Source organism: Natator depressus, chromosome 9 (assembly GCF_965152275.1).
Source record: "Natator depressus isolate rNatDep1 chromosome 9, rNatDep2.hap1, whole genome shotgun sequence".
NCBI classification, from domain to species: Eukaryota; Metazoa; Chordata; order Testudines; family Cheloniidae; genus Natator; species Natator depressus.
Window position 1 is genome coordinate 12590940 of NC_134242.1, and position 24202 is coordinate 12615141.

The window sequence follows — 24202 nt, forward strand, 5'->3', positions numbered from 1 at the left end:
TGTCAGAGATGATGGAATTTACCATGTGGCTCTTCAACATATCAGCTGCACATCACTTCCACATATGTTCACATACACAGTAATAAAATATTATGTGTATGTGTTTCAGTGGAGCCTAGTTAGGCCTTGATTCGGTAAACCACTTAAGCACATGCTTAACTTTAAGGAGAATAAAGTAAGAGTCAAAAGAGTAGGCGCCTGCTGGAGGCACAGGTATGTGTCTTGTCAAAAACATGTGGACACCTTTGAAGGGAATCATCAGGACATATTCATATGCAAAGCACAATAGAGTTAAGGGTCTTCAAGTGCATTTCCTTATCAACACAATCACTGACAATTGAGGAGATCAGTAGTTCACACTAACACCCATATTAACCTCATTTCACATGATTTACCCAAACTCCAGTACCCAGCTGCATTTACAGACTACTCGGCTCCACAAAAAAAAATTCCCTTTTTAATTTCAATATATAATCAACCAAAAAGCATGCAGCCAGTTCCTCCCAATCACACTGAGGTCCAACCTCAGTTGAATTAAGAATTGTTTCCTTCAAAGGTACACAGTGGAAAAATCTAAATAATATGGTGTTTGACATAACAAAGTTAGGGTAGCGTGCTTGAGTGTGATTGGGAGGAACTGGAGATTGGATGTGTGCATTGTAGTTGGGTTTGTGTTGGAAACGAAAGGGAGTTTATTGTGCCGCGGAGGAGTCTACATGTGGTACAAGTTGAGGATAGAATTGCATTGAGGTGGGCTTAAAAGAAAACAAACACACACCTCTCTAGTTGCAGGGCTTCCAGGTGGCAGCCTGTCAGAGCTGCCTGCATCCCTGCTGAAATCTCATGTATCCAGCACAACTCCTTGTACTGCTCGGCCTCCCGAACACCCAGCGCCAGCTGTGGTGCCTGCTGAGCAGGTAGTTTCATTGCCTCTCCTCCCCTGGGACTATTCTCCCTGCAAATTCCTGCCAGGGAGAATATTGCTGCTGCTGCTTTCACGATAAAGAAAAAGAAAAAAGGAGGGGGAGAGAGGAAAATGGAGAACACAGTGTTTGCCCCAGGAACTACCAAAGCCCCTCATGTGCCCTAGGTACTACTGACAACAGCCCCCTACACTTGGAACTGCCAACACCAACAGTAACCCCCTGCTCCCTTCTCCAGGCACTGCCCATCCAACTAACCCAGAACTCCCCAGCCCCTGCTGCTCCAGAAACTACCACTACCAGCTCCCTGTCCCAGGTACTCTCATATGCACCCACCCTGGGAATGCCCAACAGCAGCGGACATTCCCCTGCTTCAAGAACCACAAGCCTCAGATACCCACACATCCAGCTGCCCTGGGAGCTACAACGTGTGTGAAATACATTTTTTGTTTTATACTGGTTTTATTCAAAGAATTGCCTAATAGTTTGCACTAATAGGAAGGATCGTAGACTGGATATAGTGCAATCCTGCATATAGTGCAATAAAAGAAGATATGTGAATGCTTTATCAGTTCTTGCCTCCTTTTTTCGAAGAGATGTAAATTCTGAAGTAGGACAGTAATGAAATTGATCCTTCTCTACGAAGGTGTAAACCAGACTAGCTGTGGGTGCCATTTTGCCTATGGCTCCAGTAGTTCATATCCACATGTAACTGTTCCCAGGCCTGGGTGGAAGAGTCAAGATCACCAGTGACAAACTGCTACTATGAAATTTGCTCTACATTTAATGCAGGGGGGAAAGGTGGCTGGAATCTCACAGTGCCAGAAATGTACTATTTGTGATATACTGTTTTATTTCTTAGAATAGCCTTTACTGGTTTTGAAAGAAGTTTGAACTAGGCCTTAAAAGACTTTTTGTTGTTTTTGTTTTGCAATCAGTGATTAAACAGATGTTAAGTAAACAAGAGTTTATCTGAAAAAGGATATGTTACAGCTTGTACCTCCACCCAGTAACAGGGTACTTGTGCAAATCTGGAGTCATCCTGACTGCTGCCAGGTATTATATGAATTGACTGCATTCATGATTTTCCATTGTTGCCGCATCCTTTAGATACTGGGCCTTAATGTTTTAAATTGCATTTATACATTTGATAGCTTGTATCATAATTTATTTTTTAAGTAATAAAAAGGTTGTTGAAGAAAACCTGGTGGGGAAAGTTTTCAAGAATGCCTAAATCATTTAGGAGCCTAAGTCCTATTTTCAACAATGATGCAGTTTGGGGCAAGATTTTCAAAGGTATTTAGGTATCTAAAGATAGATGCTGAGTGGGACTTTCAAAAGCACCCAAGGAGGTTAGTTGCCTAACTCCCAAATCAATGCAAATTAGGTAGGAGTTTTTGAAAATCCCACTTGATACCTGTCTGCATCTTTAGGTGCCTAAATACCTTTGAAAAACTGGCCCCTTGGAGCCTAAGACTAATTGAAAGTCAGTGGGACTTAGGCTTCTGTCATGTGGGTGTTTTTGAACATTTTTCCTGACATTTTATTTTAAATGTCATTCTTGTTAAATCCTGAAGTCCAGAAGCATATTTGTTGATCTTTAATTTTTGTAACCCTCCCCTTTCTAATTCAGTTTCACAGTATGAGCAGTTGTTTTAAGATCTCATCCCCCCTTTTTTAAACTGAGATAGTGCTGATTTAATTATTTCTTCCTGCTTAATCAGCCTTTTAATTACATATAGATACGTATGGGGTGAGGTTGGAGGTTTTGGTGTTGTGTGTGTGTGTGTGTTTTTTGTTTTTGTTTTTAATTTCCTTTGATTATGTTTGCATTGGTAACAGACTTGGTTTTTGTCATGGTTGATCATTTTTGAATGAAAAGGGAGCTTGGATGCAGATTGCTTGTGGGGTGCGGGATAGTGAGAAAAGTGGCTTATTTTCCAGATTTAACTCTCCAAAAAAGCAAAGATGGTCTTGAGAATGTATGTGGGAGAGGAAGAGTCCCCTTCTAAACTCTCTCTCTCTCTCTCTCTCTTAAAAAAAAAAAAAAAAAAAAAAAAATGAGGAGTCCTTGTGGCACCTTAGAGACTAACACATTTATTTGGGCATAAGATTTCATGGGCTATAACCCGCTTTGTAAGATGCATGGCATGGAAAATACAGTAGGCAGGTATAAATATACAGCACATGAAAAGATGGAAGTTGACTTACCAAGTGAGGGTCAGTGCTAACGAGGCCAATTCAATTAGGGTAGATGCGGCCTATTTCCAACAGTTGACAAGAACGGGTGAATATCAACAGAGGGAAAATTATTTTTTGTACTTACCCAGCCACTCCCAGTCTTTATTCAGCCCTAATTTGATGGTGTCAAGTTTGCAAATTAATTCCAGTTCTGCAGTTTCTCGTTGAAGTCTGGTTTTGATATTAATGTTACCTTTTTTGTTGTTGTTTTACCAAATAAGTCAATTCTCGGTTACTTGTCTTAGCTGTTCCCAAGATGTTTACCTAGGCCTGAAGGAAACTTGTCAGATTGCTTAAATTTTTAATTTATTCTAGGCTCTATGGTTTGTTTCATGGCTTTGGAGAGCTTTGAGCAGTCTGTGTGATGAATGCTGGCACATATTTTCATTACTAAATACCAGAGTCCAAGTGCAGTATACATTCTCAGTGTGTTTAATATCTGGATTAATGTGGGGAGGGAAAGGGGCGAGTCTAAACTACTGTGTATTTCTATCATTAATATTCATATGCATGAATCTGCATATTTGACATCAGTCCAAAACTCATGGGTAGTAGTGCCCTTCATGCTAATAAATGGAGGCCATTATAGAAACATACTCAGTGTCATCTCAACACCCTTAATTCACTTTGTTCCCACTAATCAGAGGAGATGCTGCTAGCTATTTCTTCATCCCAAGGCAGGGGAATGTATCTGGCCTAATCTTAAATAAGTAGCAGGTTCTGAAGTAGTAATGCTCAACTAATGGTAATTAAAAATGGAGATTATATTTCTCCCTAGTTAAAAGTTTATATTTTCAGTAGTAAAAACCTCAAGAATTGGAGTTGAAAGTTCTCTGAATCCCATGAAATTCAACTTTTTCATTATGGTATTTTCTCACAGGGGTTTTCTATTTCACCCTTCATTTTTCAGAGACAGTGGACTCATAGTAGTTAGTATTCAACAGAACATCTGCCTCAGGAAAAATTTGGCAGCTTTCATGCACTCACAAAAGAATTTCAGAAAAAGTATTTGTTATCCCTAAACTAGGTGCTGACAGAGCTGATAATTCTAAAACCTTTCTCCTGGGGAATAGCATATAGGAACAGTCTTAATAATGAGGAAGCAAGTCAGTTTTATTTGCATTTAGAAAAGATCAAACTCTCTGCACCTGCTCTGTGAACAGAACACCTAGTTATTGTCTCTTCCCCCCTCTCCCTCATCAAATTGCTCGCTTATATAGCCACTGAAGAAGTTGTGTGATGTGCCTGGCAATCCAGGAGCTTTTCTGAAGCAATTTAACAATTAGAGAACAGGCATGACTCCTCCATTCCAATAGTGATTATAGAAGACCCCATAACCATTCTCTGTGCCTCTCTTTCTGTCACGCCACCTGGGAAATATTTCCTTTGCCTCATGTGTGGTTATGATTTATGATGATAGTATAGCATTAGCTAGTTTTTATCTTTTATAGGTTAGTTTTGACTAATCTTTATGCTAATACAAAAGACATTTTATTTTCACATATGAATTGCTTAAAAAAAAAACCATATAGGGGTATTTTGCGTTTATGGCTTTTTAGGCTAGAGCAAAACAAACATGCTCGTGATGCTTCAAGGTCATACTGTTGAAGGAGGTCATGTTCACTTAGCCATCTCTGTCTAAGAGACCAGTGTACTTGGATCTGATGCCCTCAGTTGCTCACTGGAAAAGAAGGAATGGGCCACAGAGGATTTTTCTGCGTACTTTGAGCCCTTAGTACCTCTAGCAACTTCTTTTTAAACAAAATAATAATAATAAAACCCCCCAGAGCAGCATTCCAAGGCAAGTTGTAAATGTGTGCCTGTTCTGCAGCACCCAGCCTCAGTTTCCCTTCACCCAGGAGCACCCCAATAAGTCCACCAAGGCTCGTGTTGCATACCAACACACCACCTTGGGGAGTAGTTTATTAACCTACAGGGACTAGTTTATTAACCTGTTTGCGCGAACTCCATCTCTTTCGTCCCAGTTTCCCACTGCATACAGACCCTTCTTTCCTGAAGGTCTGTCTGTGTTGCAGATTCAAATAGTCTCTTTCTGAGGTATTCCACTGAGGCCTCTCCTTTCTGAGGCCAGGCTAATTTTTCACCGTCCCTTTTCTCTGAGGTCTGTTTTCAATTTTCCCAGCTAGTACAGCATCTCAGTCCTCCTGACTTCTCCCAGTCTCTGGGATAGCCAGGGCACTGTTCTTGGGCTTTGCTCTCTGGAGTCTCAGGCCAAGCTGCCAGAAGGCTTCCCCCACTGCTTCTCTCAGAAATCATGTTGGAGCTCGGCCCCAGCTCAAACGGCTCCCTGGCTCCTCGTCTCTGTTTCCAGAAGCACTCCCCTGATGCTCCTTACTCTTTCTCACAGAAAGCTCTCAATCTCCCTCTTCTGTCCACTCTTCCCTGCCTTGTAAAATCCAGATACTTTCCTTTTCTTTCAATCAGCAGCAGCCAGTTGGTCACAGGGCCTTCCCTTTCATTCTGTGACACAAATCAAGACACTGAAGCAGAGGGCTTCAAGAATTGTTCCAAATCGAGGAACACTTACAAATTTCATTATTATATAAGAGGGGCCTATTATCAAGGGGCATCAGTGAAAAAGCCTCCTTGGTTCCCACAGATCCATCGATGGAGGTGGACTATGTTTTTATTTCGGTATGTGACAAAATTACCTTTTTTTGTTAGGGCCTAAACTTAACACTGGATCTATTATTATTTTTGTAGCACGGTAGCACTGAAAAATCGTGATCGAGGTCCCGTTGTGTTAGGTGATGAACAGACAAACAGCAAAAAACAGAAAGTGCTGCTCCAGAGAGCTTATTGTCTACATGGCAGACAGTATGCAACAGGTGAACAAAACAGACAGGCTGGGCGTGGTGGAGGTGAGAGAATGAGGTAACAATAAAATGAACAGTGTTTAGTAGAAGGCAGAAGTCACAGCTTGTTGGGAATGAGCTATGACTAGGGAATAGCAGGACAGACCTTGTGGTGGGAGAGGAGGACGAGAGCATAGAATGGTGATAATCAAGGAAATGTCTATGGAAGAAAGTAAAGAGAGGCCAGGAAGGAGGGAGCTGAGAGAGGAAGATAAAGCCATTGGTGTTGATGATGATCGAAAAGGGGAACTCTGGAATGGAGAGACGAGAGAGAGAGAGAGAGAGAGAGAGAGAGAGAGAGAGCAATGTTTGGTGAAGACCTAGTTGAAGTGAATGGTCAGTTTGGTGAGTGGGAGAATTGATTTGAGGTGTGAGCAAGAAGATGAGTGTTTAGTGGTTGCAGAGGCCATCAGCATGGAAGATAAAGTCACCGAGGATAGGTGGGAGATTATGATGAAAGGAAGATGGCAAGCTAGGAATCAAAACCTGGTGACAGCATTGTGGGGAAGGAGGCGAAAAGAGCTGGAAGGAGTGCTGATTACAGAAGGAGTAAGAATAGGGAGAAGCTGGAAGCAGCGGAAGCTAAGCATAACATCCCCACCACATTCCTCTGGGAATGATTCTTGGTACAGAGCGCAGGAGCAAATGAAGTTGCTCTAAGAGACTGCAGCTGCTGAGGTGGTTTCACCAGGAAGATCCAGATCTCTCTGAGAACCTGGAGATGGCTGGGGCAGGAGGTGAAGGTCACAGATGGCTGTGATGCTTTTAGAGATGGGACAAGCATTCCACAGAAAGCAGGACAAGGAGAGATCAGAGGTGACGAGGGATGGTCATGAGGCTAGAAAGGGCGGGACCAGAAGGGCAGAAGTGGTGATGGGAGGTGGAGTGGATGGGGGGCCAGGTTTGGGGCAGATGTCACTGGAGGTGAGGAGAAGGTGGTTGAGGAGTGTGTTGGATTTATGTGGCTGGGAGGAGGGGGATAGAGATGGGGAGGAGAAAAAGAACAGGTAAAGCTGGTGGGAACTATAGATGGTGAGGGTAGTGGGAAAGGGGAAACAGAGCAGGTGGAGAGTTTCAGGATCTATCTCTGCGACCGCAAAACAGATAATTGATTTCTTAACAAAACTCAAGTGGTATGCTCATCTACCTTTTTGTCTGAAATCTCTTGTCAAGATAGCGATACTACTGCAGGAGTATCAAGGATTCCTTCAGCAGAAAACAGTTGTAAGGACCACAGAGACTGTATCATTACTGTCAGTAACCTAACTATAATAATCATAACAAATGGACTTATGCCAGATTGCTGGGTCATTAATTATTTGCTAACAGGGTTTCCAAAACAAACAAACTAACCCTCAGTCTATCAGAAACCAGCTAATTTATATGTCTAGTGTAACTTTAAGCGTTTTTCTTACAGATAAATAGTTATTATTTGAAGCTCAGAATAAGTCTGTTCTCAAACCAATCAGTATGCAGCTGATCAACAGTAACACAGTGAGAAACTGTGTCACTCTTAGAGCACCAGTATCCATCAGTACAAACGATTGATGTAGATGTAATCACTGTGTCTAATAGAAATAAAGTCACTATAATGGAACATTGTCACAGGATCAATGTCTCCTGTTTTGAAAATAAACTCCTCAGCTTTGCCTTTGCACTTATGTACCAGCAGGAGACCATATAATTCAATTAATCTTAAATAGAACTGTGAATGATCTATTGTGGGAATATCAGTGGCAACATATTTGGAAAAATAGAATATTCTTGATCATTCTCACATGCTAGATTACACAATAGGTTTTCTAGTGGGTGGAGACAGGAATAAATCAGCTGTGAAGAGACAAACCTTATACGATCACTGTTAAATGCTTGATTGTATAGATTTCTGTAATTTTTGGATCTGGTAATCACTCAGTCACTCTGCTCGCACACCCTTCTTCAGTGGTAGATTGCCACACACAGAGGACATTTGTGAGTGTTAGGCCTTTTTGAGTCCAGACAGAAGCTGTCAGTTACAGCATTTTGCCTCCATTTCTGGTTCAGAGGGACTCATCTGTGGGTTTTGGGGGTGTTTTGTTTTGTGTTTTGTTTTTCAATGGCAGCTGACACACTACTTCCCCAAATAAGTTTTGTTTTGGGCTCTCAACCTGATTTTCCTGAATGATTTCATGGACCAGCCCTTTGATCATCAGATCAGCATTCTCGTTCAGTTCTCTTCTCTGAAGACCGTGTTTTGGGGAGCTGCTGTTCACTCAGTGAGATGAGCAATGGAATTGCAAGCACTCTCCTTACTTAACCCTGAGTTAATTTTTCACTTAGGCCCTGGTGAAGCAAAGCAGTTGAGCACATGCTCAACTTTTAATGCTCAAATGGGACTATTCATATGTTTAAAGTTATGCACACACAAAGTGTTGAGTTCGATTGGGTCCTAAAACAACGTAGTCCCAATTTTCTCCTTTCTTGTAGTTGAGGTGTCTCCACCTTCTCTGTCCAGATCCCAAGAATCTTAGCATCTCCCTAGTCTGCCCCTTTTTCAGGAAAGCACCTAAACACATGTTTAAGTTGGCATCTTTGTGTCCAGACTGCAAGAGCCTTGTTGAATTTAAGTAGGCATCCTAAAGGAGCTTTACCCTGTCCTAAGGGACATTCTTCTAATGGTTTAAGGATGGAATTACATAGCCTTACTTGGCCAAGGAAAGACTACTACTTTTCTGAAAGGCAACTCTTGGGGCAGAGAAAGCAGATCTCTCTCCACAGGATTTGTACCAAGCAACAACGTGGGCTTCTACGCTTGCTTTTTGTCGGGCATTACAGGGTAGATATAGCCTCATATATGGGATTTGGGAAGTGGGTTTTGCAGGTTACCTTTCTGAAGTAATCCCACCGCTCTCTCTATATACAATGGCTGGATTGGCACAGTCAAGTGGAATTTCTTAATTTTTTGTTAATTTCTTTATGCATTCCTACGACAGCCCAATTATTTCAGGGAGCTAAGGTTGACTCTTTTAATATGTTATTTGTTAAAGTATTGGTTATAGTTACTGCTGGGCAATTCGATTAGACCTTGGGGGTGGGGTGTTTATCAGTAAAGCTCTTGGACCTTGAGTCCCTCAACTAGAATGTCCCTTCTTGGTTCCCATCACAGATATCTGACAGTGTCTTCTCTCATATTTTTGGGGGGATAGATATAATTGAGTTAGAAAACTCCCACCAAGTGTTTCCCCCTCTACCCTGATTGTGCCTATGTGCATGAAACAGCCAAAATTAGTCCTTTAAGATTTAACTAATAGCTTCTGTGATAATGTTGTTTAGAATAGGAAAATGAGAATCAGCAAATTAGGGAAATCAGGAAAGTAAATCAGTTTTCTTTTCGGTCTGGACAATTTATATGGTGTATTGTCTGTAACAGAGTAACAAGAATTTAAATATGTAAATAACATTGAATGACATAAAGCCCCAGTTTAAATATTTAAATATAAAATTTAATATTTAAAGTTTAAATATTTCTGTAGTCAACTCTAGGCACTTGCAAAAGCCATGGCCACCAAGAAGTACATTTTTAAAAATACTGAAAATGCGTTATCTTCCAGCTACCTGGATAATAGCCCCTTCCACTCCATCAAAATTCCATGGAAATATATGTAAGAGCTGTTGCTTGAGGTTTAATATTCAAGTGAAATATTCCATAGTAATGGTAGCTGGGTAGTCTTGAGGGACTATGCTGACTTCACATAGAACAGTATCCTGTTAATTCATAGCTCAGATAAACCATTTTAAATAAATACTGAAATATAAAGTAAGTAAAAGGGTATTTTTAGTGCATTTTAGTCTACAGGTATTAAAGAAAGTGCAAACACATCTCATGTTTTTTTTTTAAAGCAGTTAACAGACAAATTGTTGCCATTAAATAACTGTATTTGAAATACACCAATTTATATTTAACTAGAAGGAATTTTTAGTAAAAACTCTACTAAAGTATTGCATGTGCCTATATTTAAGATGTTACCTAGCTTTAACCCCCCCTAAAAACACAAGAAATGTACATTTAGTAGCCAAAAGTGTTGCATTAATTTAAACAATGATAAAAATATCAGGGGCTAATGAATAATAGTAACTTCACTGTTAAGACCGACTTTTCAGCATCTAAGCTTATAATGTTCATCTTTTAAACAAATGTGGGTAGGTATAGCAGATCAACATTAGCTGTGACTTATACATTTCTTTGCATACATCTTCAGTGTAGGAAACAATTTCCAAGAATTGTTCTCAGAAATGAATATTCTCCTTGATTTTAAAATCAGTGACACTCACTGAAGCTGTACAATGGGGACAAAATAATTCCATTTTTTTCATTATATGATTTGTGCTGACCGTGGTAGTCAGAATTTTACTTCCCTAAGAAAGTATGCAGCTGCTAGCTTTGCATAACCCATAATATCTGAATGCAATTCTGAATATACTGTAACTTGTCTCTTTACCATAATATCTAGGGGCCCACTCTCCTGCATCACATAGCATATGAATTTGGGGAAGAGATTAATGGTTCAATAATTAAATATTGTTTCACTCTAGGCAAAAACAAGAAATAAGCCATATCTGTGGCTTACATTGTAATAGAACTATGCTAGGTGTTTCTGGAGACTTAATGCCCAGATTTGAAGCTTGTGAGGATCTTGCTATCATTTTAGTTGGTTTTTCTTTTAGGGTTGTAATTCTTTCTTTAGGAAATTCCAAACTGACTGTGTCACATTGTGTGCTCTGTACACTTAAATTGGCACAAAAAGATGGAGACTGCAGCCATAAATTTGGTCAGTAAAGCTGAAGTGTATAATACAAATATTTACTGACTGAGCTAAGGAAAAAAAAGTCAGACTGGGAAAAGAAAAATTATGTTTCAGTATTTGAAAATAGAGCTGTATTATAGTGATTTAAAAGTAAGACCAAAGCATTAGAGATAAAAGATGAAGATGTGAAAAGCAGCTCATGTTTTAGACTGCTAGGAGGAAAACAATCAAGGCATGACTATATGGGATGCAAGTAAGAGGGAGCAAAAAGAAAAGGAGTACTTGTGGCACCTTAGAGACTAACCAATTTATTTGAGCATAAGCTTTCGTGAGCTACAGCTCACTTCATCGGATGCATACTGTGGAAAGTGTAGAAGATCTTTTTATACGCACAAAGCATGAAAAAATACCTCCCCCCCACCCCACTCTCCTGCTGGTAATAGCTTATCTAAAGTGATCACTCTCCTTACGATGTGCATGATAATCAAGTTGGGCCATTTCCAGCACAAATCCAGGGTTTAACAAGGACGTCTGGGGTGGGGGGGGGATAGGAAAAAACAAGGGGAAATAGGTTACCTTGCATAATGACTTAGCCACTCCCAGTCTCTATTCAAGCCTAAGTTAATTGTATCCAATTTGCAAATGAATTCCAATTCAGCAGTCTCTCGCTGGAGTCTGGATTTGAAGTTTTTTTGTTGTAATATCGCAACTTTCATGCCTGTAATCGCGTGACCAGAGAGATTGAAGTGTTCTCCGACTGGTTTATGAATGTTATAATTCTTGACATCTGATTTGTGTCCATTTATTCTTTTACGTAGAGACTGTCCAGTTTGAGCAATGTACATGGCAGAGGGGCATTGCTAGCACATGATGGCATATATCACATTGGTGGATGTGCAGGTGAATGAGCCTCTGATAGTGTGGCTGATGTTATTAGGCCCTATGATGGTGTCCCCTGAATAGATATGTGGGCACAGTTGGCAACGGGCTTTGTTGCAAGGATAGGTTCCTGGGTTAGTGGTTCTGTTGTGTGGTATGTGTATACTCACCAGCAACCACATAACCAGTCGGAGAAGAACACTTCAATCTCTCTGGTCACGCGATTACAGACATGAAAGTTGTGATATTACAACAAAAAAACTTCAAATCCAGACTCCAGCGAGAGACTGCTGAATTGGAATTCATTTGCAAATTGGATACAATTAACTTAGGCTTGAATAGAGACTGGGAGTGGCTAAGTCATTATGCAAGGTAACCTATTTCCCCTTGTTTTTTCCTACCCCCTCCCCCTCCTCAGACGTTCTTGTTAAACCCTGGATTTGTGCTAGAAATGGCCCAACTTGATTATCATACACATTGTAAGGAGAGTGATCACTTTAGATAAGCTATTACCAGCAGGAGGGTGGGGTGGGGGGAGGTATTTTTTCATGCTTTGTGTGTATAAAAAGATCTTCTACACTTTCCACAGTATGCATCCGATGAAGTGTGAGCTGTAACTCACGAAAGCTTATGCTCAAATAAATTGGTTAGTCTCTAAGGTGCCACAAGTACTCCTTTTCTTTTTGCGAATACAGACTAACACGGCTGTTACTCTGAAACCTGAAGTAAGAGGGAGGGCTCATAAGGAAGAATTACAGGGAAATTTGTTAATGTTTTCATATTTGACATCTCCTTTTGACTTTTTTGGAAGCAAAAGAATATTTTTAAATAACAGCAGTTAAGAGATAAGTAAATTCAGAAATAGTGATACTTTCTCAATTTGAACTATGCGAACCTTACAACAAAGGCTGTTTTCCTTTGAATTCAGAAGGTTAGAGAGACTCCGTAATAACAGCATTGTCAAAACCCATAAGAATCCTAACAAGGCCAATTTATACTGTGCCCGATGGTAGGAAAAAAGTCTCTCAAGTGAAAACGTGAAAGAACAAACAGGACAAGAAGAGACAACACTTACAGACTTATGAGAAAATGGGAAAATGCCAGTTATCATTTAAACTGATTTCTTAATGAATACATCCCCAATAAAATTTTCTCCTTGGATTGGGCCAGCTCTTTACCATAAGAAACTCTATCAACTTCAGACATGATCTTGCAGGTAAACTTTTATAAATATAGGGCACAAGCATTTTGTAAAACTTTTACTTCGTGTTGTAGTTTTTACATCTTGAGAAAGGGCAGTTTTTTAATACTAGTGAAATTCAGTGTTCTTGCAAAGAATGTATTGGCATTCTTGTTAAGACCTGCTGTTGTGTTCTGAAGTTTTCTAAGTTGCCCATAAAAATTAACTCTGAAGTTGGAACTTAGCACTGAAACTGGAAATCCAAAATACCTTTAATTTGGAGTTTACTAAGAAAGGGGGATCACATCAACTGCAAAAAAAGTTCTCAACCTCAGCCCAATCTCTGCCCTGAACCTAGATTGAATCTGTTTAAAGGTGAAACATCACTAGTCCCTAAGGCTCCCCTACCTTCCTGGATGATGCTTCTGTATAGATGCCCAGGGCCCCTGATAGCAAAGTTGTACTGCTTGCTTCATGTAGAGATACCGATGTCTAGCAGAGGGTGAGTTCCAGAACTTACAGACTTTAAGATTAATCTGCAAAGTACTGTGAAGAATAACCTTTGGAGAAATGGTGTATTGCTGGGGAGATTCCTTTTACTGTACATGGTGTTTATGTAAATTATGGAGAGGGGTTGAAATAAAACTTTCCAAAAGGTTATATAAGTAAGCATCTTCTTTTCTCAGTGCTTATCTAGCTAAACAATTTACTCTCACTGGAACTTTAGCAAAGGTTGTGGTGGATTCTCTATCACTAGCAATTTTTAAATCAAGATCGATTTTTTTGTTAAAAAGATATTCTGTAGTTCAAGAAGAAATTATATGGGGAAGTTCTGTGGCTTGTGTAATAACAGGAGGTCCAACTAAATGATCACAATGGTCCATTCTGGCCTTGGAATCTATGAATAAACCAAGTATCTGGACCTTTTCAGATTCATTAATTCAGTTGGTTTTATTTTAAAGAGCATGGTCATAAAAATGGTAATCTTAAAAAATAACTAAAAAAAAAAAACCAACAAAAAACCGATTTCCACCTTTGTATGTGCATGCTTAAAAACAAAATAGAAGTTATTTTCCAGGGTTTCTTGTAAAGTGGGGGAAAAAACCTGACTAATGGTTGTGTCTTTGTTGGAGGGATTTAGTACATTTCGGGAATATTCATGTTGTGGTCATGGTACCATTATGTGAGAGTAAATGCAGGAGTCTGTCTGTGCACAATGTTTTTCAAAGGCATCCAGAGCATTGGATAGACCTCTTTGTTGTGCAGTCTAAGTCTACCAGAATGAAATAATGCCTTTGCTGCATTTTGAGAAATACTTTGTATTTACAGGGTCCAGGGCTCTGCTGTTGACCCACATAGTTAGCAGGTGTTAGAAGCCTGCATAAAGTTGCTGAAATTTCATTCATTGTGGTAGGTGCCCCTCATTAACTCTACCCAGGATATACGGGCAGTGGGAGTGGTCCTTTATGAAGAGGGAACTAGGATACAGGAGATCCTGGAGGGAAATTCTAGGTTCCTGGAGGAAACTTAAGATGTTTGTTTTTGATGTTTTTTGATTTACCCATCAAGCCAAATCACAGGAAGGTATAAGGTAGGTGCCTAATCAGGGCCGGTGTGTTCTCTTTAGGATGGGATGAGGAACCCCAACCCATTCATCCTTGGCTTAGAAAATGTAACTTTTTGGCATATATAACATTTTTCAATCTAAATTTCGTAGCAATCATAGCTCTCTTCTTATAAGTCCCAATTTTAACAGTGACCTAGGCATTGTTTTCAATATCAAATGGGCTTATAGATACCTAAGTCACTTTTGAAAATGGGACTTTTAGGCTGTGTTGAAAAAATTGCAATGGTTTCTAAATATCATTGAAAAATTTTGGATTCCAGGAAAATTTTCTCTGTTTTAAGTTAATGTTGTTAGGACCAGATTTAGTATTTTCGGCAGGGCCTGACTGTAATTAAATTTTTAAAATGTCAAGAGGCCTCTCTGCTGTGGGGTCAATGCGTAACTGCCAAAATTTGAAAAAATATTTTCAGTGGACAGTTTTCAAATTAACCTGAGGGTTTAAGGGCTGATAAGACCTTCATCTGTCACAGGATTCTGCATGAAAGAATGAATAAATAATTAATTTTCTCCATCTCTTCACAATGATTTAATTGAATCTAGAGTAAAGAGCAATATTAATATAATTTCAAGTGCTGAAAAGTACTAGCCATCTCATTCCTTTCCCTCAAGCATATATATACATGCGCGCGTGCACACACACACACACGCACACACAGAGGAAATAAGTTAAGGGAGTGTTAATACATTTAATTCACTGGTTTATGGACAGTAATTTTAAGTTTTTTCTCTCTCCTATTTTTTCCTGTTCTTTTACTCTTCTGGCTCATTCTGTCTGTCTCATTCCACTTGTTGTACACCTACTTTGTGAATGCTGCCCCCGCCCCCAAAGAAAAAACAAAACAAATCACCACCACCGCTTTGGGCCTTGTTCTAATTCTGGGAAGAACAAATTCAATCAATTTGTAGGTTAGCTAATTTAATGTCTTTATATTCCTAATATTATTATTTTTCCTTCGCAGAAATCCTATATAGCTCTGTATGTTCCAGGAGAAAGTGATGGGATGGCTGTGCTGAGTTGAGCACTTATGATGTATTAATATAACTGGCTGCTTTGGATTCAGTTGTTACCTGACTTCAGCCCCTATATTGCCTCAAAGCTGATAGAACTTGTATGTGCTTGTAACAGCTCCCCAGGCCATTCCAACACATGCGAACTGCTGGAGTTCTAGATCACTCCTGCCACGCCACATCCATGCCCCCACGTCAGGTAGGGTGGCCAACTTTCTACACACACAAAACCTAACACCCTTGCCCCAACCCTGCCCCCCCACACTCCCCGAGGCCCTGTCCCCGCTCACACTCCCCACCCTCATTCACTCGCTCATTTTCACTGGGCTGGCTCAGAGGTTTGGGGTGCGGGCTCTGGGGCGGGGCTGGGGATGTGGGATTTGGGGTGCAGGAGGGTACTCTGGGCTGGGCGGTGGAGCTGAGGGGTTCGGAGGGCAGTAGGGGGATCTGAGCTGGGGCAGAGGGTTGGTGCGCAGGGGGAGAGGGGAGTGATGGCTCCAGCTGTGGGAGCAGGCTCTGGGGTGGGGAACCTTTTTTTTTTTTTTTGTCAGAGGCCATTGACCCATAGAAAAAAATCAATCACGGCTACTCACCCGCCCCGGGGGGTGCGGAGGCTCAGGGCTTCCCCCTGCAGCGGGGCGAGCTGGCACTTGTGGCTCCAGCCCCGCAGGGGAGCACTAAGACTCAGGGATTCCCCCCACTTCCCCGCCGCGACAGGGCAAGACGGCGCTCACGGCGCCGTGGGCCGGATGAAATTAATCCGGCTTGCAGGCCCTAAGTTCCCCAACCCTGCCCTACACATAGGAGCCGGAGGGTGGACATGCCAGGGTGCTTCTTGGAAGCTGCATGGGGCGGAGGCTAGCAGGGAGCCTGCCAGCCTCGCTGCGCCACCAACTGGACACTCAGTGGCACGGTCAGCAGTGCTGACCAGAGCCACCAGGATCCCTTTTCGAATGGGCATTCCAGTCGAAAACTGGACACCTGGTCACCCTAATGTCAGGAAGCATGAAAAGGGGCGATGTATAGCTGGCTATGCTGGCCCTCCTCCTCCTGGAGATTTCTGTGCATTGGGGTAGCTGGCTAAGCCAGCTTTGCAGCTGCTTTGCACTAGTACTCCAGTGTGAATTGCCCACAGCAGGACCCAGAATCCATCCCTTAAGGTCTCATGGAACTTTCATGAAGTAGAAGTTTGTCAAAAGGAAAGTTTTAGTGGCATCTTGATTACCTTCTGGGCTTACTTAAACATTTTCACCTGCATTGAATTTTATTTTTAATTCTATGTCAAAAGTTTGTCAGACTTCCTCTTTTCCCATTGTTGTACAGCGGAATGCATGGTGGTTCTTTGCCTGGGGCTGTTGCTCTCTACATGGAGGTCGGTGGAATTCGATAGTGAATTGTTTCTTGCATGTGTAGAGCTGGGATCCCTTGGGATGAAAGGTGACATAGATGTGTTGTTTCAGAGTAGCAGCCGTGTTAGTCTGTATTCGCAAAAAGGAAAGGAGTACTTGTGGCACCTTAGAGACTAACAAATTTATTTGAGCATAAGCTTTCGTGAGCTACAGCTCACTTCATCGGATGCATAGATGTGTTGGTGTCAGTAACAATTTTAAACAAGCGCTGTAGAGAATGGCTAAAACCAAGAGTCTGAAAGAATCTGGAAACTTGTGCAACCCTTTTCTTGTAATAATTCTCTGATATTTTAATGTCCTCACGGGGCAGATTCTATGTTCATTTAACATGTTTCCTTATTTTTCAAGGAGTGTTCCGTATTTCAAAAGTTTGTGTTACACTCTGCCACCTTTTGGCAATGAGATTTAAAACCTGTTTTCATGTGGGACAAATGCCAGTTATTTCTCCTTACTTCACTGAACATCTTGCTGGAGAACACTTTGAACTAGCCTTGCAAAATGTTACTAGCTGACTTGCCTAAGGTGAATAACACTTTTGACAGACAAGTAAAATATTAGTTTTTCCTTATCTTCATTTATCAGGATAAAGAACAGGTGGCTGGTATGTTTGTATCACAGTTTTGCAATTCTGCTTTGAATAGCTGCCTCTTGGTAGGTAATAATGCTATTTATTTGCTAAATATTAAATATTTATATTCACACCTGATTTCTCCATATTGTCTATCTCTTATTTTTCTTATGATGCAGTGAAATCTGAAAAATCTATAAAATGGTAGTAGGGGCACCAAGCCAGTGTTGTTATGAATTTCTGCAGGGTGTGTGGGTATATAATATAAGGAGACTTCCACATTGGCCCCTAAAATTCAACTACTTTTTTTTTTTTTGATAGAGGACTATTGTTTCCTCTGCCCTGGAATGCCTCTTTAGCTAGTGGTTTGGGGTAATAGGATAATGTACAATGTTTGACAACAAAACAGTCTGTCTAAACAGGACTAATATTTTATGTTGGTTTTATGCTAGGTCAGGAGTTCTCAAACTGGGGGTCAGGGCCCCTCAGGGCATCATAAGGTTATTACATGGGGGGGTCATGAGCTGTCAGCCTCTACCCCAAATCGCACTTTGCCTCCAGCATTTATAATGGTATTAAATATATCAAAAAGTGTTTTTAATTTTTAAGGGGGGTCGCACTCAGAGTGTTGCTGTGTGAAAGGGGTCACCAGTACAAAAGTTTGAGAACCACTGTGCTAGGTGGAGTTGCCGATACATACAACATAGTTGAAAAGGACATATGTTCCCTATGTTTAGCAACACGAGCCTTAAAAGTTATATTTAAACTTGTTTTAAAATTCCAAGTGATTATAGAAATTATAGAATTCACACACTTGTTCTAGTATTTTGCAAGGCAAAATGCTTAAACTTGCGGCAGAACATCTCTTCATAAATTTGTCAACCCCAGAGATGATTAGCTATATTACCTTTTCGTTTGTGGATTTATCAAGAAAAACTGCCCACTTTTTTTCTTTTCATTATCAACATGTTTGTGACTTTAAGGTAAGCTACTTAACTAAACATGTCAACCGTTATTTGTAAGAAAAGGATATCAACATACTTTTAAAATCTGGACATTGGGTCCTGCTAACTAGCAATTGTAAGCATTGTTATGCCTTCAGAAGAAAGAGATGAGAAAGATTCAAGTAGCATAGAAATTGCAATTTGACCTCTTTCTCACTTTAAAGAGAAAGAATGTAAAGCCTTTTAAATTTCAGCTATCTAGTGACCCTGGTCGGATGGGTTTCTTTTGTTTTTTTCTTGTTTTGTTTTTGCTTAGCTTTTCATCACTAACTGCTGTCCTTTTAGTTCCCTCTCCTTGACCCTTAGTATCAAATGACCACACAACCATCCTACAAGTTACAGTAGGAGCTAGGTGAGGAAGCCAACAGGTTTTATTCCTGTTTTGTGAAGTGATATTCATTTTGGACAATCCAAGAAGGCCTATTCTCTACTCTTTCCTTTTATGTTTTACTGGTGCCAGGATAATGAGGAAAAATATGAGATCTTGTTGCAAAATCATGGTGGGAGCTCAGTATGGCCAACCTAAAACATTCAAAAACATTATTTAAAAAAAACAGACACGTAAATGTTGTGTCTTGTCTTCTGGTTTCTGAGCCTTTAGGGTGCACTCAGTTCACATTTTTAAGCTTTTCTCTGCAACTATGAGAGCTAGAAACTAACTTTTTTTTCTTTTTTCTTTTTTGGAAGTGGAAGCAGGGATTCTGACTCAGTCTCTTGACCCTAGTTGCTGGGGCTTTAAGAGAGACACCAAATATTGCAATAATTGGCAGCACTATGGTTGATGGTATTGAGTGATTTTTTGCACCAGTAGACATGCCTTTTTCAGGGGCCAAAATTGATTTTCTTCTCCAAATCTGCAGCTTCACTGTCTCTGATTTAATTTATGAGCTGTACGTTTACAGTTGCACCATACCTTTAGATATAGAGGAAAAGCAGGACTGTTAGCAAGATTGTGCCTGACTGATTCTATAGCATAATGGGGGCTAACAGGTTTGGTTTCATAGTAGAAATGAATAACATGGACTGTGCAGTTTGGCCTTATATAAGACTTGTGCTATTCCTCCATATTGTCCCCTTCCTCCTTGTGTGAATTTCAGACTTTTTAAAGTTAGGGACTACAAGCACTTGTTAGAGGCACGTAAAGTTTGGTCAGGCCTCGAGAGAGATTTTCACAGCCTTGTAAACATACCTCAGTCTTGACTTGCCACACTTCTGCTAGCACAGTTCTTTCTTGAATACACACTGTCAGTCATATCAAGTTGTGTGGTAGTTTGATTATGTCTGAGAATTTAGGATGAGACCACTACGTTTTCACCGTGACCTAAATTAGCATTGTAATCTAGGTCTTTGGAGGCAAAGGCTGGTGTGTTAACTTTGTTATAAATATTAAGAGATTCTTTCAGATAGTTGTTTGGATTATATGCCGCAAAATATTGCCCAAATTTCTGTCAGAAACTATGTACTTGGAGATTCTTTTTGTTGATAAATGCCATTGACAATCATTGTTACTGTGCAGACGTCAAATTAAAAAAATGAAATATATATTCAAATGTTAATTAAAAGCAGATAAAGCCTTGATTAAAAGGAATGCTGTTTGGTCAAAATTGCCACCAAATTTATATTCTCTTTAAAAATATAAGGGTTTTATAAAGCCCACAGTATTACTATGGTTTTATTTTAACGGAAGAATGTTTTTTCCTAAACAAATGTATCCCTGCAGTCTTTGCAGCCTATACATTGCAGCATTGTGGTGTTGCTTGAGAACCTGAAAATAAAATTGATTAGAAAATAAGTGATTAAAGCAAGTATTCTAGTTTAATTGTCCAAGTGGAAAGAAGTTTAAATCGTGAAAGATAAATTCTAGTTTAATAATGTGATTTGCTACAATCTACATTACCTATATTATGTTGTTGTTTTTTGGTTTTTTTTTAAATGAGGCCAGTCCTTTGGCTTCTGTTCATTGAAATTGTGCCATCAAATTATGCCAATCTACATCAATTGTGTATCTGGCTTGATTTTTAAAAGAGTGATCTTTTACAGTGGTGTGAGATAAATGGCATTTTAAAGGTGGAAATTCAGACAGATTTTACATAGTGAAATAAAATCCATATTTGCAACATTGTGAAGAAGTGTCTTGTTTTTATATACCGGGGTGGCCTCCTGAGAAGGAGCCAGAATTTACCAGTGTACATTGCCAAAGAGCCACAGTAATACATCAGCAGCCTCCCATCAGCTCCCCCCCGCTGCTCCCAGTGCCTCCCACCCACCAGCGGCCCTGCCGATCAGCGTCTCTCCCTCCTTCCCCACACCTCCCGATCAGCTGTTTTGTGGCATGCAGGAGGCTCTGGGGGGGAAGGGAGGAGCGAGAGCATGGCAGGCTCAGGGGAGGGGGCAGAAAGGGGTGGAGTGGGGGCAGGGCCTGTGGCAGAGCCGGGGTTGAGCAGTGAGCACTCCCTGGCACATTGGAAAGTTGGTGCCTGTAGCTCCAAGCCCGGAGTCGGTGCCTATACAAGGAGCCACGCACAAACTTCTGAAGAGCCGCATGTGGCTTCGGAGCCACAGGTTGGCCACCCCTGTTATATACCATTTGTTGAGAATCATAGAATATCAGGGTTGGAAGGGACCTCAGGAGGTCATCTAGTCCAACCCCCTGCTCAAAGCAGGACCAATCCCCAACTAAATCATCCCAGCCAGGGCTTTGTCAAGCCTGACCTTAAAAATATCTAAGGAAGGAGATTCCACCACCTCCCTAGGTAACGCATTTCAGTGTTTCACCACCCTCCTAGTGAAAAAGTTTTTCCTAATATCCAACCTAGATCTCCCCCACTGCAACTTGAGACCATTACTCCTTGTTCTGTCCTCAGCTACCACTGAGAACAGTCTAGATCCATCCTCTTTGGATCCTCCTTTCAGGTACTTGAAAGCAGCTATCAAATCCCCCCTCGTTCTTCTCTTCCGCAGACTAAACAATCCCAGTTCCCTCAGCCTCTCCTCATAAGTCATGTGTTCCAGTCCCCTAATCATTTTTGTTGCCCTCCGCTGGACTCTCTCCAGTTTTTCCACATCCTTCCTGTAGTGTGGGGCCCAAAACTGGACACAGTATTCCAGATGAGGCCTCACCAATGTCGAATAGAGGGGAAAGATCATGTCCCTCGATTTGCTGGCAGTGCCCCTATGTATATATCCCAAAATGCCATTGGCCTTCTTGGCAACAAGGGCACACTGTTGACTCATATCCAGCTTCTCGTCCACTGTAACCCCTAGGTCCTTTTCCGCGGAACTGCTGCCGAGCCATTCGGTCCCTAGTCCGTAGCGGTGCATGAGATTCTTCCGTCCTAAGTGCAGAAACTGGCATTGGTTGTTTAAAAGTGCCTATCTGACTTACAGTTCTTTGCTTTATTTTTAGGGTTATATCCTTTGTCGTGACCTCATGGTTTAAGTGGGAATAAAGATGAGTATAAGCAGTGATGAGGTTAACTTCCTGGTATATAGATACTTGCAAGAGTCAGGTGAGTACATGAATTATGATTATCAAGTTAATATTTCTTAGTTCCTTTGATATTCAAGAAATAATTCATCTGTAATTGGCTTTGTCAGATCCATGCAGTTGGGATTTATAATTTAACCACGTGGATTCATCTACTAAATGTGAACTGCTTCTTGTGGCTTTCTCTCTATATGTTCCTCCATCGTGAGGATCAATTCTGGTAAGTTGCCTCCTGCAACTTAATCGGCTTTAGTAATTTTAAATTTGGTAGCTTCTAACTAATAAAATAAGGGCTCGTTGAGTCTCTGGAAACTCATTTGCTCAGAAGAAGCTTTGATGTGTTGGATGGCCAAGATTCTTCATGCTCTGGGCCGCTTGAAGAGGTCTGCTGCAGAAAAATACTCCTGTTGTATGCTTCCATTCTGGAGTCCTCCGAAGACTCTCCTATAGGTTGTTCTTGTGAGACTGAGTTTCTTGAAAAAGCATGAAAATAGAACAAGCTGACATGACTCTATTTCAAACAAGGAAACATCAGTGAATGAGACAATAATGAATCATAGAATTTGTAAATTCCCTTTTCTAAAGACACTGTCTGTACAGGTTTCTTTCTTGTGAGTCTTTGCTCCTTAGTGCAAAACTAACAGAAGTCTCCTAGCTCTTGAGGATAACAGGGTAGAGCAAAAGTCTAATGCTGTTGTCATACACAGAAGGAAGGGTTGTTTTTTCCAGTTCTATATGGAGCAATGACATCTGTAGTATACACTCAAAAGGTAGTACTGCTTTAAATAGTTTGAGTCCTCTAATGGTGCTTACTGTTTTTTATGTTTTAGAAGCCCTCAGAAACCAGTCAGAGCAACAATATGTAGCTAGACATGCATGTTTGTGTATATTTCGTGAACACAGTTATTTGGTACCCAGCTGTGCCTACATGGTTTCTTTTTGGTGTTGTCTGAAGAGCAAAAGCCACAACAAAATAATTCACTGTCCTATTGGATGCACTAGTTAGGCTAAGTTCTTCTTCTATTTCTTCCAACCCATCTGTTGGAGGCTAATTTTCATATCCCTTGTGCCTTTTGTATCTCTGTTTGCATCTTTGTGTGTCTTTCTCTCTGCCTGCCTTTCTTACAACAGTATAGTTGTATCTGTGTCAGTCCCAGGATATTAGCAAGACAGGGTGGCTCAGGTATTATCTTTTATTGGAAACAAGTTTGTCCAATAAAAAAATACTACCTCACCCATTTTGTCTTTCCTACAGCATGGCAGCCCAGAGCAGAAGCTAAAAAAAGACCCCTCTGGCTCCATCCTTCACCAACAGATAACTTCTGTGTCTCTTCTCATTCAGCTTCAAGGGAATACTGCTTTGGGGACTTGCTTGAAAAGAGAAACAATTTTCAAGAAGCTAACACCAAGGTTTAGTGACCATAAGATAAGCTCAAAGGCTGGCTGTCTTCATCAATAGGCACCATGGTCCATTAATGATGGCAAGTGCAATATGAGAGGAAGAAGATTTTTCTAGCACGCTAAATACATGCATTCTGTTTTAAGTTCCAGTGACAGGCACTGAGAGGTTGAACCTGATTATGAGTGACTTTACTGCCTTTGGACTATCCATCTATCTTCAGGATTTTTGGGAATGCTTGATAGCCTTAATAGTATTTCTTTAGTGTTTCTGGTGTAAGAGACCTTTTACTGATAGCGTAATGTCAAGCACGAGGCAGAACATTTAGACTTCCTTCCTCTTTTTTTAGTTTAGCCCCTCTCAGTTGAGTAGACTAATAGTAAAATTTTCAGAACTGCCTGGTGACTAAGGATCAGATTTTAAAAGGTATTTAGGTACCTAAAGATGCAAAGAGGTTCCTAATGGGATTTTCATAAGCGCATAAGCAGGTTAGGCACCTAACTCCCATTGATCTCTGTGCAAGTAAGTTGGATTTAGGCTCCTAAAACCCTAAATCGCTTTTGAAAATGGTACTTATGCTGCTAAGTCACTTACATTTGCTTGAAAATTTTACCCTAAACTTTTGCTTTACCAGCCAGTGCCTAATGTCTACTGTTCAATGTGAAATGGAGATTAGATCCAAAGCAGTTGAACAATTTCAAATTTCAGCCTCACAGTTGTGATGCTTGGAGTCAGAGTAGCCCAGTTATGTTCCTGCTTTAGAACAGGCATAATTTAATGTCAAGCAAAGAGGGTCCCTTCTACTACAGCAGATGGC

General features: G+C 40.6%; 1 protein-coding gene across 2 annotated transcripts in view; it reads left to right on the forward strand.

Moving 5' to 3' along the window:
* The window catches only part of TBL1XR1 (TBL1X/Y related 1), a 173834-nt gene that overhangs the window by 125466 nt on the left and 24166 nt on the right, over positions 1-24202 (forward strand). For both annotated transcript variants that reach the window (XM_074962907.1, XM_074962908.1), the window contains one exon: positions 21906-22008. In XM_074962907.1, coding sequence (XP_074819008.1) covers positions 21951-22008 — 58 coding nt within the window. In that variant the 5' untranslated portion in view covers positions 21906-21950. The remainder of the gene's footprint in view (positions 1-21905; positions 22009-24202) is intronic.